This window comes from Marmota monax, unplaced genomic scaffold (assembly GCF_021218885.2).
Source record: "Marmota monax isolate L192 unplaced genomic scaffold, Marmota_monax_Labrador192_F-V1.1 WCK01_AAM20220418_F8-fsc00023, whole genome shotgun sequence".
Taxonomy (NCBI): domain Eukaryota; kingdom Metazoa; phylum Chordata; class Mammalia; order Rodentia; family Sciuridae; genus Marmota; species Marmota monax.
Window position 1 is genome coordinate 5,424,279 of NW_026692907.1, and position 20,017 is coordinate 5,444,295.

General features: G+C 42.3%; 1 protein-coding gene across 1 annotated transcript in view; it reads right to left on the bottom strand.

The window, feature by feature from the left end:
* C8b (complement C8 beta chain) overlaps window positions 1-20,017 on the bottom strand; it is a 35,429-nt gene that overhangs the window by 6,795 nt on the left and 8,617 nt on the right. Inside the window, exons 3-9 of the mRNA XM_046451015.2 lie at window positions 16,894-17,035; window positions 14,549-14,690; window positions 13,624-13,756; window positions 11,735-11,932; window positions 7,323-7,563; window positions 5,454-5,582; window positions 4,541-4,704 (exon numbers count right to left, since the gene is read on the bottom strand). Of these exons, the coding sequence (XP_046306971.1) occupies window positions 4,541-4,704; window positions 5,454-5,582; window positions 7,323-7,563; window positions 11,735-11,932; window positions 13,624-13,756; window positions 14,549-14,690; window positions 16,894-17,035 (1,149 nt within the window). The remainder of the gene's footprint in view (window positions 1-4,540; window positions 4,705-5,453; window positions 5,583-7,322; window positions 7,564-11,734; window positions 11,933-13,623; window positions 13,757-14,548; window positions 14,691-16,893; window positions 17,036-20,017) is intronic.

Consider the following 20,017-nt stretch of genomic DNA (forward strand, 5'->3'; position numbering starts at 1 on the left):
AACAAATGGCTGTTACCATAGCTAGCATCTCTAAACTGCTCAGGGTAATACTTGACACACACTAGCCAACAATCTTCACAACCACCTTGGGAGTGGGTAGTCTTCTATTTCCCCATTGTCCAGATAAAAAAGCAGAGGCACAGAAAGTTAAGTAGTTGATGGAGGGCACATAGCCAGTAAGTGGCAGGAAGGAATTGAACTGTTAAAATATCCTGCTCTGTTTCCTGTAGTGATTCTATGTCGACAGGCGGATGACAGATATTTACACCCAATCGGTGCACGAGTGCAATTGTATAGCCCACTTTTTTTTTTCCGCTTACTATAATATGAACGTTTCCCCACATGATTCAGTAGGCTTTGATAAAATAAATGCCTTTTCATGACTTCAGAGCTTCCTGCTGTATGAATCACAATGTATTCAGCTCTTCCATGGTTTAGCCTTTGAGATGTTTCCTTTTTTCTTTTCCCTTTTGCTACTACAAATAACCAAACCTGACATGTCTTTCTACTGACATCTTCATCGACTTTTCCAATTAGTTCTTTGGTAGATTCTTGCATTTGGGGTTACTGGATCTAAAGCTATAAAGGTTTTTTTTTTTTTTAATATTTTGGAGGTATCTGTTTCTATTCTTTTCCTAAAGAGTTGGACCAGATTATATTCCCACCCTGTCACTCCCATTGGCTTTGAATATAGACTTTTAACCTTTGTCAACTTGATAGGTTAAAAAATAATTTATTGTACTTGTTACTTTAGGTTTTGTATTTATTAAAGAGGTTAGCTTTTGCGTATCAGCCAACTGGGGTTTCATTTCCTTTGAGATGTTTCTTTCTCAAAAACTGTATCATTTCTCACATATTAAGAATTCCACTTATGGCAAAATATGCATTATTATTATTATTATTATTATGCTGTCTGCCACTTAATTATACTCAATTGTACTCATAGTTTCCTGGTTTGAAATTCAGAATTTATTTTGAGGGGTGAGATCTATCAGTTCAAATCTGATATCATTTTACCAGGCAAGTGCTAGTGTATCGTATTTTAAATTTTCTCTTGATTGGAGTAATTTGCTTTTAGAAATCTATAAGTGATTTTTCTTTAGAAAGATATGATGGTCATTTTAACCGATTACTGAGTATTTCAGCTTCTTTCCCTTCTAGGCATCTGGTGGGGCTACGGTTCTTCAGAGGCAGGTTTGCACACAATAGGGCTGCCTCCTTAAAGCCAGGTTTGCAATGTGAGTTGTTCTGACCGGTGAAAGGCAGGTAGACGAGTGTCGCTTCCAAGCAGAAGCTTTCAGAGTAGAGGGAGGTGACTTCTTGCTCTCCCCTAACCGTGCTGTGGTGATCATGGGATCACATGACAAGATAATCCCCTCATTTTGATCCCTGAGTGACCACCTGGAGCAGAGTCTTTCAACCAACACTTCTTGGAGATGACATGGATGAGAAATAAGCTTCTATTGGATTAAACAACTATGATTTGGGGGTTATTTCTCTGCAGAAAGATCTAGGCTATCCTGATCTCCATATGAGCACTGTTTACTACCATATTTTTTTTCCCTTCTATCCTGGGTGTGCCAATGCTCCTGTGTATCAGCCTGGGTCCCAGCCCACAACCTAGGTTCCCTGACTACTGCAGAAATGTGCATGGATGATAGACCTTGTGAGTAGGATTGCCAGTTAAATATAGAATTATCAGTTATATTTGAACGTCAGATAAACAACAAATAATTCTGGGGGGATATGTATATTCCATGCAATCTTTGGGAAATGCTTACACTAAAATAAATTTATTCCTAGTCTATCCAAAATTCCAATTTAACTGGATAATCCTGAACTTTCCATTTGCTAGATTTGGCAATCCCTTTCTGGGACTCTTTCATTATCTCAAAATGTCTTTGAAATTCTTTACCCATTAAAGACCATTTCACCGGGTAACAAAATTTTCCTTTAAGACCTAATAGTTGGTGCTCTCTTCTCTTCAGGCATTTTCTGCTGCAAATACTTCCAGGACCATTTGACTTTGACTCCTGTCGATTATATTTGTTCCTAAAAGTAAAGCATCCCTCCAGGATGGGTTTCAGGATCGTTTTGTTTTCGGTACTTTCACTTAGTTTTCAGTGAGCTGTTCATTTTGTATTATCAGCTCAGGGAAATTTCTCCTATTACGTGCCTGATTAATGTGTCCTCACATTTAATCTTGTCTCTTTCTCAGGCAGGAGTCTTTGTGTTTTCAGTTTCCACTTCTGTACTCCATCCATCATATTTCTTTTCTGTCATTGTTTTAATCTCTTTGTCTTTTGTTTCTGCATTATAAGAACATTTTTTATAGCACTTCCACATCACTGACTCAATTTTCTGCAGTGTCAATTCTGTTCTTTATAGTTTCCAATGTAGGTTTTAATTCTGCTATTGTGCTTCTGGTTCCTACATTCAGCCACTTTCCTTTTATCTGATTAGTGTCTAAACATCTCAGTTTCTATTTTTATTTCATAAATTCTTCATTTTCTTGAATTTTATTATCATCACAAAGCAACACATTTAAAAATTTCTTTCTGTTTTTCCACCTTACAGACATACGCTCATTTTCTGCATCTTGAACGTAATTTCGAAACTTTGTGTTCAAAATCTCTTTATATGTCCGTATGTCTTAACTCTTCTTTGAATGAGGCATCACCTCTCCCTGCCGGAAGTTTACCAGCAAATAGCGTGAATGGGTGCTTCTGTGGGCTCCTTCCCTGTTATCTACTGAAATCCTGTTTCAGATCTTAATCTTAAGGACTCATGAATGTCCTCAAGTCTTAGCCAATGCTCATGTGCTTAGGAAATGCTTATCTAGTGAGCTCTGCTGTCCTGAAAATCAATCATCACCCCAGCTGCCTGGTCAGCAGGCTCTGCAGAGAAGAGTTATCTTGAGATACTGTGAAACCATCCCCAGTTTTCTCTTTCCAGAAAGAGTGCATGAAAGAGGTCACAGCTGGGGGTATGTTTGCAGCATGGGTTAGGAGGTATGGGGTAGGGGCACAGAAACACTCTACCTCCTTGCCTTCCCCTCTGCCTCAATGCTCCTGGAAAACATCTCTGACCTCCCCACCCCCACTCCTGCCCCACCACACTGCACACTTGACAGTTGATGCTCTGATGTGCACGCAGCTAATGTTCAACCTTGCTGAGTGGCCAGGGCCTTCTTTGTGTGTTCAATTTTTTTTTTTTAAATTTAGATAAGATATTTCAGTTAAAACAAACAAACAAACAAAACAACAACAAAACCAGGAACTTATTTTCCCATAAATTCTCTGTTCTTTTCCATGCCCAGCTGTGATGCCAACCAATGTCACCATGGCATCAGTCAAGCCTAGATTTTTCTGGAGCTGCCTGTAACCCATGGCTGACTTCATCCTTCCTGTGATCACCAGCAACTATGTCCTCAGGGTCACTGCTGAGCAAGTGCAGAGGAGAGGATGTGAATGGCAGCCTTTTTGTTCTGGAGAAAAACCCTGCATTTGACATACAAATGAAGATACTGGGGAAAAGTGCCAAGGTCTGGGACTGCAGAGTATCTTGTCAGAGCTCCAGCCTCTCAGTCCCCCTCCTTGACTCAAAAGGGACTCTCCAGGGGTTGGACAATGGCCCATCATACAGACACACTGTGGGTACCATGCAGAAGTCCCCACAGGTGAGTACGTACCTGTGCTGATGTGTGTGACAGTGTTTTTCTAACAAATGTCTTTCCAGTTTAAGGTTGTCAGACTCCTCTTGTTTGGAGTGACAGTTGGTTAGGATCATTATTTTTTTTTTCCCACTAAGCCCACATTATATACCATGTGTTCTCTAGCTGGTAGAAAACAATTCAAGTCTCCTCTCTGAACCTAGCAGAGCTTCTTGAGCAACTGAGGATGGATATACCTTCTCTTGATTTGATCAGTCATGAAAGTAGATAAACATACTTAGTTGGTAGACCATTGCAAATTAGAGGAAATAACACCCTTACAGCCCCTGGCTGAATGTCATGTACCCAGCAGGTACTCTGAATATGTTAGTTACTATCATGATGCCTCATCCTTTCCTGTAAGCTAGTTGTCCATGCGTGCATCTTACTGTTCATCCTAGACTGTATTTTCCATCTTGGTATCTTGGGTTTTCCTCCAGCACCTTCCTCACTTCCTGAACTATCACAGTGGAACTTAGCCACTGTTTGTTGGTTGAATGGATAAATGTTTAAATAAACAAATGACTGAATGAGTGATTCCTTGATGAAATGGAAAGAACATTAATTTAAGAAGGGTAGAATCAGAAGCTGGTTGCTAATTTCCTTTAGCAACTTAGGGACCCGAGGAGGGAGCCAGGGGTCTCTAGGTGGTACCAAGTCATGTGTTCTAATCTTTTCTTTCTGGATATCATTTCTGCTGTCAAGGATGTGCCTTAAGAGTTAGAGCCTGCATAGATCTCATCTCTGCATTCTATGCCCTGGCTCATGGTGGGCCCTCCGAAGCTGTGTTCTGATAGAGGCAAGGGTGAGTAGAGTGGCTGTGTGTACCTTGATTTTTGTGATGGCTGGGTTGTACTGCACGGCGTCTCCCCACTCCTGCATCAGGTCGGCTGTCGGCAACTCCTTGTAGGCCAGGGTGGTGATGTGCTCACTTGCTCCTCCTCGTACAAGGACCACCAAGTCCTCCACCATGGTGTTCCTCTTGTTTCTATCTGGAATGAATGGATAGGAAGGGCTGGAAATTCATCAGAGGATCCACTGTCACACCTTGAATTCACTGCTGCCCATTGAACAATTCGGGTACCATAATTTCTCTGGCTTGCTTGGGAGACGTGGGAGAACAAGACACATCCCTGCCTGCAAGGGAGGCATTGTGTATGGAGCAAAAGGAAAGCTCACCCAGTCACAGATCACACAAGCTGGGGGCAGGACAAGGAAGGGACATTTACCTTGAGCATCTTAAATGCCAATTACTAAGTTAGTGTATGGAAGATAGCTAGGTAGAGAGATGGATGATAGAAGGCAATAGGTAGGTAAATAGAAGGATGTAAGGTAGGGAGGTAGGCAGATAAAAGGCAAATAGATAGATTAATAGATTGGGAAATGGTTGATAGATGATAGATAGCAAGCAGGCAGGCAGATATATCTTCCTCTAGGAAGTCCACCCTGATACCCTACACTGGATTCAGCCATGTCATTACTACTTTTGTTGATTGCTTACCTCTTAAGAGCACTGTAAAGATAGAGATTTAATCTAATTCATTTTTGCATGTTTAGCTGGCAAAAGTAGCTTGCAACACAGTAAGAGCTTGGTGCATTTTTGTTGGGTAGATTCCTGTTGAAAGTGAAATTTTTGCTGCCTTCAAAAGCCAGTGCTTGGCTTAAAAGGAGACTGGCACCAGGAGCTCCAGGGAGGGGGAAGTGATTATAAGCTTGGAAGTCCCATGCCCCTGCCTCTCACCTTTGATTTCATTCAGAATCCTGTTGCATTTATTTTCTGATATACCCAGTTTCACGTCGACTTTTTTGATGGTTACACCAAATTTGAAATTTTCTTTGGCACAGTCATGGACATCATTAAGAGAAAAATCTGAAGGAAGCAAGGAAAGAGGTCTATGGTCTAAGAGGTAATTCACTCTGTCCCTTCCCCTGTGATGACTCTAGAGGCCTAACCGTTCCCAGATGTCACAGGGACTTGGGTCACCACCATGATGATGGAAAATACAGGCAGCTACTGGTAGCAGAGCAGAGGCTTTATAAAGATCCTCAACTTTCGGGTTCAGCCTCCTCCTAAGACAGGATTTTTGCTGCCTTCAAACTCAGTCATCTCTAAGAATTTGACTCCTTATCATGCCAGTAGGTAGTGATTCAGTGAGTACAGAGGTTGCTGCAGCCTGGCCACCTTCACTAACCCATGCTTCTTTAATGTTTAATAAAATAGGAAAAACTTGTTACTAGTAAATTGAAGAAATGCATATACAATGTCTGGTATTGTACTTCGCAAAGAAAAAGGGACATTCTCCCTATGTTTCTTCATATTTGGACTCTTGCCTACTTCTCCCTAATTCTCCCCCAGGCATCCTCTCCTAGTCTTGCTGAAATCTCAGATACGACTTGAAGGCAATTTCAGTAGCCCTGTGAGGCTGGTACAGAGAGACAAGAGCAACTTTAACCACTAGGATTTCCAGAGATATGGGTCCAAAGCATATTCCTGAAACAGGAATCCCCTGCAACATTAGCAGGTGTTACAAGAAAGAGTGCTTCTGTGGTCATGTACATGTGACCTCATAGAGAGGTGATTTCAATGCAGGACACTGGTGACACTCCACAAGTGAGAGTCACCAGTCATACATTGTCCTACAGTTTTGGAACCACTGATATGGAGGAAGGTGCTCCTGATCTTGGCAAGACTGAGGGTTTCACCGTGGGATTGAATACAGGATTGGAAAGCAAGACTCAAAATGGAGACATTCCCAGTTGGAAAGATGTCAGATATCTGCCTAGAAGGTGGATTATAGGGGCGGGATGGGGGTTGGATACTAATTGGGAGACTATAATGATAATCCGAGAACTTGTTACTGAAAGTGTGATCTGTGGACCAGCAGCAAGCATCAGAATCATCTTCAAGCTTGTTAAAAACGCAAAATTTCAGATCTCACTCCAAAGCTACAGAATCAGAACCAACTTCTCATAAGATTTGTCCATAATTCACATGCCCATTACATTTTGAATGTGAAGCCCTATCCTCAGAGTGAGTTCACAGTAGTAATAGTAAAAACGGGATTGGAGGTAAAGCTGAGAGAACTTACTAATAGATTGGAAGGAAAGAAAAATAATTGAGGTTGACTCTAGGCTTGAGCCACTGGTTAGATGATGGGATCATCTCTGAGATGTGGAAAAACATATTGGGTGGGGGGAATATTCCAAGTTTTCTTTGGAGCATGTTAAGTTTGTGATGGTTGTTAGATATTCAAGTGGAGTTACCAAGGAGGCATTTCAACGTAAAATAAGCTGTTGGGTACAGGTAAAATTTATATACTTATCCAGGATAAATATATAAATTAGGAGCTATTTGCATGTTAAAGGTATTTAGAGCCATGAGACTGGATGTGACCAGACAGAGAGAGTAGGTATATAAAAGATTGACATTAACAAGTCCAAAGAGGAGGAGAAAGCTGTAAATGTGACAGTGTCAGTGTAGTCCAATAGGCAGAAGGAAAACTGGAAGACCAACTTCTAATCTTCCCCCAACCACCGGTATGAGAGTCTTCCCATCAACCTGTCACTCATGTGCCCCGTCAGGCAAGCCACAGTCCCTCAGGCGGTGTACCTGCTCTCTCCATGGCCTCTTGGTTCAGAATGAGCGTGTATTCATAAATGCCCCCAAGCCCAGCCTCTGTGATGTAGTGGGTCCCAAAATCGCGGAAGAGGTCTCTGTATTCCCCATAGCTGTACTCCAGGGGCAGGAGCTTGACTCGCTGAAGGAATTCATGATGGAGCATGAGGTTTCTGGATTTCAGCTTGTAATGTGCTCCTTCAAGGTCAGCGCGTGCGTGCAGAAACTTACTTTTCTAAATGAAATACCAACATGGGAAAACCAGACCTTTAAAATTAGGAATCTGGAACGAGAAGATGAACTTTACAAATACCAGCCGGTGTTCTTAGCCCAGGGTCACCAGTCTTATGATTCCTTTAGGATATTTGAGAGAAGACGGACTCTTTGACAAGTTTTGCAATTCTCATGAATATCCTGATGTCCTTTCCAGCTTGGGAAAGCTTGCTCTAAACCCCTCTCCTGACTGCAGCACCTTGGGACTGTGAAGGGTAACCAGAAGCAGGTGCAGCAGAGCACAGCTGGGGCACACGGGCTGCTCTGAAGGGAGCAGGGTTTGCTAATTTGCCAAAAAAAAAAAAAAATCTATTTGCTTACGTCTTTTAAAGTGTGTGAAGAAAAGCCACCCAAGAAGGTAAAAATGATAGGGCTGGGATGTAACTCAGTGGCAAAGCATTTGCCTCGCAGTCGCAAAGCCCTGGGTTTGATCCCCAGTTCCAAAAAAAGATAAAAAAAATTAAAAAAAAAAAACCCAAACAACACGACAGAAAGTAAAAATGGTGTTTTAGGAAGGATAGATATGGTAGTGTGTGGCAGGAGTTGGCAAACTTCAGCCTGCATCAAATCTGCTGTGTGTTTCTGTAAATAAATCTTATTAGAACACAGCCATTCCCGTGAATTTATGTACTGGCTGTAGCTGCACAACAGCAGCGTAGAGTAGCTGCAACAGAGACCCTAGTGTCCTGAAAAATCTGAAATACTTCCTTTCTGGTCCTTTAGAGAAAAAGTTTGGTGTCATTTAGGTATGGGAAAAAATGAAAGTTAGAGATACCAGAAAAAGTATAAGCCTCTGGGAGGTATTCCTACCACCTGGGGTGAGAGGTCCCTCTCCTGGGGTGTAGGCAGAGGAAATGGCCAAGGGTAGAAGATATCTGTGAGGCCCATTCTGCTCCAATCCTGAAACCCTCAGCTCTGTGAGCCCTGAAGCCCTGCCTGTGGCTATCCCCCTTCCTGGCTTGATCTCACCCCTGCCAGGGGCTCAGGACTCATCCTTCTCCCTTTCCCCCACCTACCAAGCAATCAATAGGTACTCTGCTCATGACTTTCCCGAAGCTTTTTAAGTTGTGTCTCCTCTTTATGTGTTTATAAAAGTTGTCAGAATGAAAATGGAACAGATTGTGTGTCAACCTTAACAAAAAATAAATAAATAAAACTGAGAGTTATTAAAGAAGTGTCCTCATGCATGGTTGCCTAATAGTAGTAAACTATCCCAAAGACCCTGCCAGAATCACAACTTTGTGCAAAGGCTACATACAGCCTGACACAGAAAACATACTCCATCAAGGACATTTGACCTGCCATGGTCTCTTCCACTTTGGATTGGTGCCTCCTATGTTATGGATCCTTGAGGTCAAAGATTTTTGTTTTAAAATATCATATGTAATCCTGCTCATGATGGCTTGAAAATGCTTCCCCCAATCTCAACCTCCATGAAAGCCCATCTAGCATGGGATGACACTCGTACTCCATTGCGGTTGGCCTCTTCTACTTGACCTTGAGCACCACAGGCAAGAGAAATTTATCACATATTTTATGGAGCACTGGGAGAGAGGAGTTAGAAGGCTCTTATGTCATGTGGGAGTCATACATCTTTGAGGAGATGGAAATGCTAATTGCCCTGAATTGATCATTACACATTGTATATTTGTACCAAATTATCACACTCTACCCCATAAATATGTGCAATTAAAAAAATTACAAAATATAGTTTTAAATGAGGAAAAAACCATGTGACAAATGTCTCTAGGTCCCAAGTCTCTAATGCAGTGCCTCATTCAATGTCAGCATCTTCTAACTGGCAGTTTGAACAGGGAGGTGAGTGGGGAGGAAGAGGAGAGAGGCCGGGGGACAATGAAAGCCACCCACTGCTCCCCTCCTGGCGAGGCAAGTTCCTTTCAGTCAGTCCCATCCTTCATTGCTACAGTTTAGTCTTGAACACCTACTAAGTGCCATTTGACAGTCTCTGTCTTGAAGCAGTGCACATCCCAGAACATGAGGACAGAGAAGCCAAGACATTCACAGTCTAACTAGTAGTGACTATCCACTTCCTCCTGGTTAGTATTTCAGCAGCAAGGACTCAGCCCCTCACCATTTTTTTTTCTCTCATATGAATCACTCTGGTCTTTCAGTTTTGATCTCTCCCCAACCCCCACTCTGATTCCTTTCCTATCGTATCATGCCCAGGTTGAAAATTCTCAGTGGCTAGGGATAAAAATGCACCTTCCTCTCCCTGGAACTCAAGATTCTGATTCAACTCTGCCCTCACCTGCTTCTCCAACATTCTATTCACTGCTGCCCCTCCCTTTACTATTTTTCTATCATCACTGGATTTGCCCTTTACCTTTGGGCAACAGGGCATAGATGACAGGGATAGAAGCAGCATTGGAAATACCTCTCTGCAGCACACGCATATGAAGGCGCGAACTGGGAGACAGGAAGACTGGTTAGTGGAGCAGAGCAGGAGATGGAAGGACCTGGGCTGATTCAGATGTAGTAGGAGTTAGGGTTAAAAAAAAAAGTAACAGAGAGTGGTGCTGAAGGACTGGTTACCAACAGATATGGGAAGGAAGCAGAAGGGGGAGCCAAATATGATTCTGCAGTTCTTAGCTTTTAACAGTGCCAGGGGGCAATGCCACTAACATAGGCTGAAAACTCAGTAGGTAGAGATGACCTTGGAGCGTGGGCAAGGCAGCCAGGTGAGGGGCTCAGGAGAGTGGATGGGGCAGTGCCGGAGTTCACAGAGAGGGTGGAGCAGGGATGAAGGCTCATGGCTTGTCCCCGCAGAGGAGCAAGTGAGCAGCAGATCACCCAGGGCGACAGCAGGGTGAGGAGGGAGTGAAGTAAAGAATAGGCAGGGATGCTGAACCCAGAACGGAAACTGATAAGGAGCAGGAAGAAGGCAGGAGAAAGAGGAAAGAAATGGTGCCATCAGTGTCACCACAAGGCCCCGAGAAGTTAGAGAAGAAGTCTTGGGTGATATTAGAGAGATGGATTTCAATCTGAGTGTCTGTGACAGAAGTCAAATTGGAGTGGGTTAAAAAGTCTCTGGAGGTATTTTGGTCTGGCAAAGCTATATCCTAAGATTTCTGAAAACCAGAGGAAAAACCTTATTGAAAACCAATAAAACTATCTCATTCCAGTCCAAGTGGCAATTATCAAGAATATAACATGAACAATAAATGTTGGTGAGGCTCTGGGGGAAAAATACACTCATACATTGCTGGTGGGATTACAAATTGGTGCAACCAATATGGAAAGCAGTATGGAGTTTCCTCAGAAAACTTGGAATGGAACCACCATTTGACCCAATTATTCCACTCGTCAGTTTATACCCCAAAGACTTAAAATGAGTGTACTATAGTGATGCAGCCACATCAATGTATACAGCAGCTCCATTCCCAATAGGTAAGCAATGGAACCAACCTAGGTGTCCTTCAACAGATGAATGGATAAAGAAACTGTGGTATGTGTACACATTGGAATATTACTTAGTCATAAAGAAGAATGGAATTATGGCATTTGCCAGTACATGGGTGAAACTGAAGACTGTCAGGCTAAGTGAAATAAGCCAATCCCCCCAAACCAAAGGCTGAATGTTTTCTCTGACATATGGATGCTAACACACAATAAATTGGGGGCAGGGGAAGAATAGAAGCTCATTGGATTAGACAAAAGGGGAATGAAAGGAAGAGAGGGAAGATAAGAATAGAAAAGGCAGTAGAAGGAATTGGGCATAACTGTCCTGTGTTCATATATGAATAAATGAGCATTGTAACTCCACACCATGTGCAACCACAAAAAATGGGATCCTAATTAGAATAAGTTATTCTCCAGTTATGTATAATATGTCAAAATATACTCTACTGTCATGTATATCTAAAAAGAACAAATAAAACAAAATAAAGAGATAAAAATTTTAAGAGCCATAAAAAAGGAATTACAGAAAGCTTTTATTGACCCTTCTAAAAAATTAATGTCACACCAAACTATTTGCTTACAAAATGAATTTCAAGACAACAGAAATTCCATTGATTGTGAGGACTGGGAGTAATGAGGAATGCAGGCACATCTGTGGGCATGAAATTTCAAAGGAACACATGTAAGTTTAAAAGCAACAAATGGATACTTACCGTATGAGAAAATCGTTTGATTCTGCTAATATAATGTTTGCCTTGATTGCTTTTCTCATTAATGTCAAGTTCAACTATTTTAGGTATTTTAAAACCAAAGCTGAAAGAAGATTTTGCAGTAAATTTCTCTGTGACATTGTGCTCAAAATCTGAGTATGATTCATATTCAGTTAGTGCAAATTCATATTTCCCTTGAGTCTAAAAGAAGAGAAAAGAAAACATTTTTTTTTTTCAAATTTCCTTTTACTCAAATCAGTTCAGTACATCCCATCAGATAGCCCCTGTATCCCTACAGTGTGCTAGAGCTGGAATAATTGCTCTGGATTCAGAAAAATCAGGGAAAATTTGAGTTTCCGCTCTCGGGGCTCTTGATTCAGCAGGAGAGACCTATTCCGTAGTAGGGTTCATACACAGGAGTTAGTGCTTGATTTGGATTTTGAGTGGCAGAAGTGTGGGGGACTATTCTGGGCTGTGGATTTGGCTTGAGCGTGGTGTTGGGAAGGTTTCAGGAACTGCAATGATGCTCAGGCCATTGAATCAGAAAATGCAAGAATGAGGGATGTGGACAGGTGTTGTGAGAGAATGTGCTGGTGTCACAGTGTTGAAGCTTTTGTGTTACTCATGGCAAGCCTGAGGGCTTGATGCAGAGAAGAGCCAACAGAGAAAGCAATGGAGCTGGGCATGGTGGCCCACGCCTGTAATCGCAGCATCTCAGGAGGCTGAGGCAGGAGGATCTTGAGTTCAAAGCCAACCTCAGAAACTGTGAGGCGCTAAGCAACTCAGTGAGACTTTGTCTCTAAATAAAATACAAAATAGGGCTGGGGATATGGCTCAGTGGTCGAGTGCCCCTGAGTTCAATCCCTGGTACACACCCCCCCCCCCCAATAAAAAAAATGTATGTATGGGAGCCTCAGGAAGCTCCTGATGGGATAGCATGGAGACAGTATGTCCTGCCTGGCCTGGGACCTGAGCCTGTATAACGAGTGGCTACGCCAAGGGCTCCCTCTTAAAAATGGAGGATGTGGGGCAGACTGGGCACCTTGATGGAGGGTGTGTTTGGCTCTAGGCTATTTTCTTCTTTTTTGGCCAATAAGTTTTAGGAGCTGGGGGAAAAGGAAGAAGAGAAGCAGCCGAGAGGGAGTAGCCTAACCTCCAGAATTGTGTAGATTTAGAAATGAAGATCGCCATGAGATCCTCTAGCCAAACCCTCTGAGCAAACAGGCCCAGAGTGGGGAAGGAGCTTAGTGTAAGGTAAGCCTGGGACCAAGCGTGCTCTCGTCTGACGGCCGACAGCAAGTGTGTGCGTCACTGTAACACAGTCTATTCTAAACCCCACTCCGTGAGCTGAGCTTCAAGATGGGCACAGATGAATTGTAAGCACATGCTTGGATTGTGTAGCATTTTATAACTTGAAATGTTTAGACTAACCCCTGTTTTAATAGGCAAGCACTTGTTGGTCACAGTGGGAGTAACAAGAGTCAACAGGGACCTACCATTAAACCAGGAGCTGGGCTAAACCCATACATACATTCTTGGACTCCTCTCCTTTTTGCACACAGAGCCTTTATGACTTCCACGTTAAAGATAGGAAAATGGGGGCTCCAAGAACCTAGGACTACAGGGTGGCCAGCGGATGAGGCACCAAGCCTGTGTGACTCCAGATTCTGAGCTATGCCTCTGCCTTCGGGGGAGCCATTGGTAGGCTGCTGCTATCTCCACTGTGTACACATGCCAGTCATCCTCAGTGCAGTGCCCTGAGGTGGGGATCACCCACTTCACACAAGAAGAAACTGAATTCAAAGACAGAGTGATATGTCCCAGGCCACACAGCTAGAGGTTGCCGGGTCCTGATCCAGTGCTCCTTCACTGTCCTGCGGGCTGTCCCTTACCTGGGGGGTGAAGCTTTCCACGTTGTAGGGCTTCCTAAAGTTGGTGTTCAGAATATAATGTGGGGTGCATCCACCAGCGTAATACCTGTGATCAAGAACTGGGCCCTCCAAACTGTTGGTGAACAAATTTATCCTGTAAGAAAGGCAGAGAAGGGTTGGGAAGGTTAGATTTCAGGTTGAGACAGCTTAACAGGCAGACCCTCCCTGATAACCCTTAGGAACTGAGATCTGATTTTTGTTTAGAGAGAGGAATTCCATTAAGGGTCCCTGTTCCCTGTCCCATCATGCATCAATTACAACGATGTGTGTGATAAGAAGGCCTCATCCTTCCACCTACAGATTCAGCAACTACAAAAGGTGGCAAGAAGGTTTGGTGAGTACCAGACCCGTTTGGCCCTATGTGACCTGGCTCTTCTGACCTCACCTGAGGATCGGGCCAACTTAGAGATCCCCAGAATCTTGGGAAACACACTGATTACAGGCACATCCTGGGAATCCATTCCCTCACTAACCACTTAGGAGGCTCTCCGCTAGCCTGGCCAAGGCTGAGGCCTATGGAGAAAACCTACCAGGCAAATTGTCAGTGGGACTTGAGGGGAAGGGTTATAAAGTGCCTGACACGGTCACATCATGTGTGTGAAGAAAAGGTTCATCCCTGCCTTGAAGCAGCCATAGCAGTTTCCTTGTACAGCATTGCTAAGCTGGTCCTCCCGTGGCCCATGTCTGTCCATGGGATGTACTTCTGCAGCCACTCAGAAATGTCCCCAGAGAGCAGCCACAGGCACCCATTTACAATAGCCTTTTATTTTTTCTTCCAGAAAGGAAAGCATGAAACTGTTGGTTTCAGCCCCTTATTTCTCTGTTTTCCAGATTTCCATTCAATTTGGGGCCTTCCTATCTACAGAGTAAAAAGACAATCACTTACCCACTGGCCAGACTGCCAATCGCCCAATATTGTTCCATTTTGTGCTGACATTTTTTATAAATCCTTCTACAATTTGCCTCATCTGACTGGTCTCCACAGTCATTGTCCCCATTGCAAAGAAGTCTGCGGTTGACACACCTCCCTGGGATGGAGAAAGAGGATTGCCGTGATCATGTGGCAGCTGAGTGATAAGTGCTACCAGCTTCCAGACACAGGGTTGGGACTTTCATGTCTGTTTTGATGAGTTCTCATGTATCAGGGCAGATTGGTAACGAATTATAATATAATATAACATAATATAATAAAATAATATAACTAATGAGTTATTCCTTTCTTGCCACCACCTTCCCCAAAGAGGTCAGAGTTGTCTTTGAAAAGCACTGAGGGAATTTGCTTGGAACCACTCTATAAGGGGAAAGTGGAAGCAGGGAAAGAGCCTGAGAAGCAGAGGCCAAGTGTCCAGATGGGAAGCCCACTGAGCAGACTGGCCTCCTTCCCATGAGACTGGGAAGAGGTCTTGCAAACATCCACCTGCTCTCCTTAACTTCCCCTGCCTCAGTTTCCTCTCCTGTGAAATGGAGAAGTCATCCTACCTATCCCATAAGGTTGTTCAGTCTTTCTTTCCTTCTTTATAAATGAAATAGTAAATGAAACAGTGTTGGCTCAGGTGGGTACGGAGAAAGTGGTAGTATTACTACTGCTAGTGTTTTTTTGTGGGCAAAGTCCACACTGCTACTGAATATTTACCGCAGGATTAGAACCCTTACCCATCCAATCATGAATTCCTTCCTCCTATCTATCTATAATACCTTCAGCACCATATGCCATTTGGACTGTGAAAAATTACCTCACTTTTGCTTCTTTTAAATTTTTTTCCCCCACTGACCTAACTTCCTTTCTTATTTGTATATCGTTGTGAGATAAAGCACATAAGATAGATAGGTGGCCTTGTTTCCTTAGATGTATGAGGTCATTTTTAAACAATGTTCTTGGGATGTTAAAGGCAGAAAAATAACAATCTGGTCTTCAAATCTTTCTTACAATCATTTAAACTAAAGCCTGCACGAATAACCATTATGACTCTGGCCAGAATCATGGAACACTGGCCATAATGAGTCCATAGATACACTGTAAAAAAGTCTACCAGATTTATTAGATGGAATTTTGCATTTGCAATAAGCCCTCGAAATTGCTCTAAGAATCCCTATCTCTTTTTTTTGAAAGATCTTGAAGCACAATCCACTTGGGTACAGTGAATATAGAGAGTTGCAACTCCCATCTAGATAATTTAGGTCAAACAGCCCTTATTTTTGCCAGAGACCTATATTTATTTGAATGAATTAAATTAGTTAAGTTGGAATGACAAGTGTTTACTTAATTCTGCAGTGGATTAATACTCATTTGTAGCTTCCTTCTTTTTGTCCATCTGTCCTGCTTATTTTCTTTCCTTCTTTATAATAATCAAGAATTTTTTTTTACTGATCATATCATGTTGGAGATTATTTTGGACTTGGTGATGCAGAAATATAAGTGACTGGGCCAATCTTTCCAAAGATGCTTTTCAGAGAAAAGTAATGCTGATCACTCAACTTAATTGTTTCAGGTTTGGCCACATTGTGCCCAACCTCAGGGCTCTGGGAGAGCTAGCAGAGCTGACAGTCTATAAATTTTATGTCCAATATGTCCCTGGATGCTTATAAAAGACTGGTAAGGTATTAGCATCTCCCTTGATTTTCTATTGACGGAACCCAAGTGCAAAAATGTTAAGTGACCTCTCTTAGATCACAAAGTCAAAATAAGACCCATCCAGGATTTCTCATTCTAGCACTCATACTTTTGAGTTCAGTGAATATAAATAGAAGTCCCCAATTTCTAACTGCAGCTCTAGCTCTTCTTACCTGCTGTATGATCTTGGGCAAGTCACCTCTTTGAGTCTCAATTTTATAGGTTGTAAAATTGGGATAATAATGACATCTACATTATAGGAATTTTTTTTTTTTCAAGAAATAATCCATGTAGGGCTGGGGATGTGGCTCAAGCGGTAGCGCGCTCGCCTGGCATGCGTGCGGCCCGGGTTCGATCCTCAGCACCACATACTAACAAAGATGTTGTGTCCGCCGAAAAACTAAAAGATAAATATTAAAAAATTCTCTCTCTCTCTCCCTCTCTCTTAAAAAAAAAAGAAATAATCCATGTAAAAGGAGACTGGATATTGGAGGACAAAGAGTCCTCCTGTCCTGTTCCATGACGCTGGTCATGAGCACTACTCATAGCCTGTCCCTCCATCTCATGAGCCTTCGTCTCCTTCTCCAGATTTCCCCACCTGCCCCCATGCCCTTTTGTACCAGTCTGTGCACACACAAAGCCCTCGCATCGCACTTGACTTCTGCATGGTCTGCTGGTAACACAGTCTTCAACTTCCTTGTCAGAGAAGTCGCACGGCTCCCCATGGAACTGAGCGGGCTGGAGGAGGTAGGCATGCCTGTACTGTAGCAAAAAAGAGCAGGACTCAGGGACCTCAGAAGATGAGGGAGGCTGTATGCAGAGGGGTCCCCAGCCAGGAGGTGGGCTCATCTCCTCACTGCTCTCCCTGCCCTTGCACATCCCCCACTGTATATCCCTAAGGATGTCTTCACCTGAGTCTTCCTCCAACTGGACTTCGAACTCTCTAAGGGTGGGTGCCTTGCCTTGAATCTGTTTCTGCAGTGATCTCTCAAGATTTGCTGAATTAGAAAAGGCATAGGCTTTAGAAACAAAAGTTAGTAAGTGGATTCACGAATCTAGTTCAATAACAAAACATAAACTCAGTTTAATTACTTAAGTGGGTTAACGTATACTCATTTATTCCTTAAGGCATCAATATGTTATAAATGAAAAGTTACCGGCTTTGCAGTCCCAACTGGCTGGAACTTTCTAGTTGTGGTATCAGCCAAGTAACTTAATCTGTGTGGATCTCAATTTACTCATCTGTAAGCTGGGAATAATAAATTACCTAAATGTACAGTTATGGAGTTTAAACTTAATGTATAGTTTTGATCTCATTATGTTTGTCTTTTATTATTAATGTTTTTTTTCTTTTACTATTAATGATAGCAGCCAATTTTGCTATATGTCTACCTTCTTATTCATTCATTCAAAAAATATTGATTGACCTATTTGTTTAAAAGGGTAGATGTCATTTTCCTTGCTTGCTGGTTGGTTGGTTTTTAATCATAACGATGTCCTCTGACCTGCCTTTGGCACCATGATGATGGTGGTGATCGGCCCCTAACAGTGACAACACGGTGTAATGGGAATATGACGGGGGAATACCAAGTGCTTTCTATGCTCACGTGGAATCCCCAGTGCAAACTCAGAGGATGGTGGAGGGCTTCTAGAATAAGTGACATCCAGGCTGAAACGTGATTCTTTCCTGCAAACTCCAGGAGGAGTATCAGGCAGACACGGAGAGTGGATGTGAGGATGGAGAACAACCCGGATGAGGGAATAGCTGGACCAAAGCCAAGAGACAAAACAAACGAACAAGAGACAAAGCAGAGCCAAACATCCATTGTGACTGGGGAGAAGAGAGCAAGAGGGAGAGGGGGAGAGCTGGAGGGACACAAGGCAGGGGCAGGTAAATCATCTTACCAGCCTCGTAATATGGACTTAAAAGAGGAAGAGAGTTATCAGATTTGGCTGGTTTCCAAATGTTGGTTGGAATCAAGATTGTGTACAAAAGAGGGGTAAACCAGGAGAGCAGCTTGTTTTAGCGAGCTTTTTTTTTTTTTTTTTTAACTGCTGTGACTAAAAGATTTGACAAGAACAGTTAGAGGAGAAAAAGGTCTCAGTCCATAGATGGCCAACTCCATTCTTTGAAGTTTAAGGTGAGACTGAACATCATGGCAGAAGAGTGTGGTGGAGGGAAGCAGCTCAAGATATCACACCATGAAGCAGAGAGAGAGACTAAACTCAGCACTTACAAAATATAAACCCTAAAGTTATGTCTCCCAATGATCCACTTCCTTCAGCTACACCCTACCTGGCTACAGTTGCCATTCAGTTAATCCCTATCCGGGGAACAATTCACAGATGGGGTTAAGGTTCTCATAACCCCATCATTTCATCTGCAAACTTTCTTGCATTGTTTCACCCGTGAGTTTTGGGGGAAGACCTCATATCCAAACCATAACATAGCACCTCTCTCCTCTCTGCACAATGACATTAATAAGGCTTAATTGTTCCTTATATGGCATCTGAACTTGTGGCTATGGAAATCCAAAAAAATAAATATGGACAATCATTCACCCATGCTCCATTGGATTTCCAGAGGGTTGTCCTTCCTAGAAGGCAGAGCCTGTCAGGACAGAGATAAGTCTTGCAAAGAAGTCTGTGAGAGAAAAAAAAAATTCTCAACAAGTCAGATCCAGAAAAGGAATATGCCTGAACACAAGAACGGCCATTTGTGACAATCCCACAGCTAACAGTATGCTAAGTGGGAGAAAGCTAGAAGCATTTCTTCTAAGACTAGAACAATACAAGATGTCCAATTTCACCATTCCTATTCAACATAGTACTAGAAGTCATAGCCAGAGCAGTGAGACAAAAGAAAAAAATAAAAGTTGGAAAGGAGGAAGTCAAATGATCTGTTTGCAGATGATATGATGTTATATCTAGAAAAACCTGAAGTCTCTACCAAAACACTGTCGGAACTGATAAACTCAGTAAAGTTATAGGATACAGGTCAACATACAAAAAAACAGCAGCGTTTGTATCCTCTAATAAATAAATTTAAAAGCAATCATTTCCACTATCCACAAAATATAAAATACCTAGTAATAAATTTAAACAAGGAAGTAAAATATATCTATAATAAATATTATAAAAAGACACAAAATTGAAAATTACAAGAGGACACAAAACATCCCATGTTCCTGGATTGGAAGAATTAATACTGATAAAATGTCCATGCTATCCAAAGTGACCTACAGATTCAGTGCAATCCCAATCAAAATGCCCATGATGTTCTTTAAAGAACTAGAAAAACATTACATAATGTATGTAGCATCACAAAAGACCCCAGATAACCAAAGTAACCCTGAGTGAAAAGAATAAAAGCTAGAAGCCTTGCAATACCTGACTTCAAAACACACCATAAAGCTATAGTAACAAGACAGCATGGGTGTGGCATAAACAGACACATATACCAACAGAGCAGAGAATCTGGAAATGAGTCCACATACTCATAGTCAACTGAAGGCACCAAACGTGTGCACCAGAGAAAGATCTTTTTAGCAAAATGGTGCCAGGGCAACTGGATATACATCTGCAGAAGAATGATGAGAGACTCCCCTCTCTCACCATATACAACAATCCACTCACAAAGGATCAAAGACCTAAAAGTAGGACCTTACATGATGACATTACTAGAAAACACACAGGGGAAACACTTGAAGGCACTGGTATAAATAAAGAATTCTTTAAAAATAA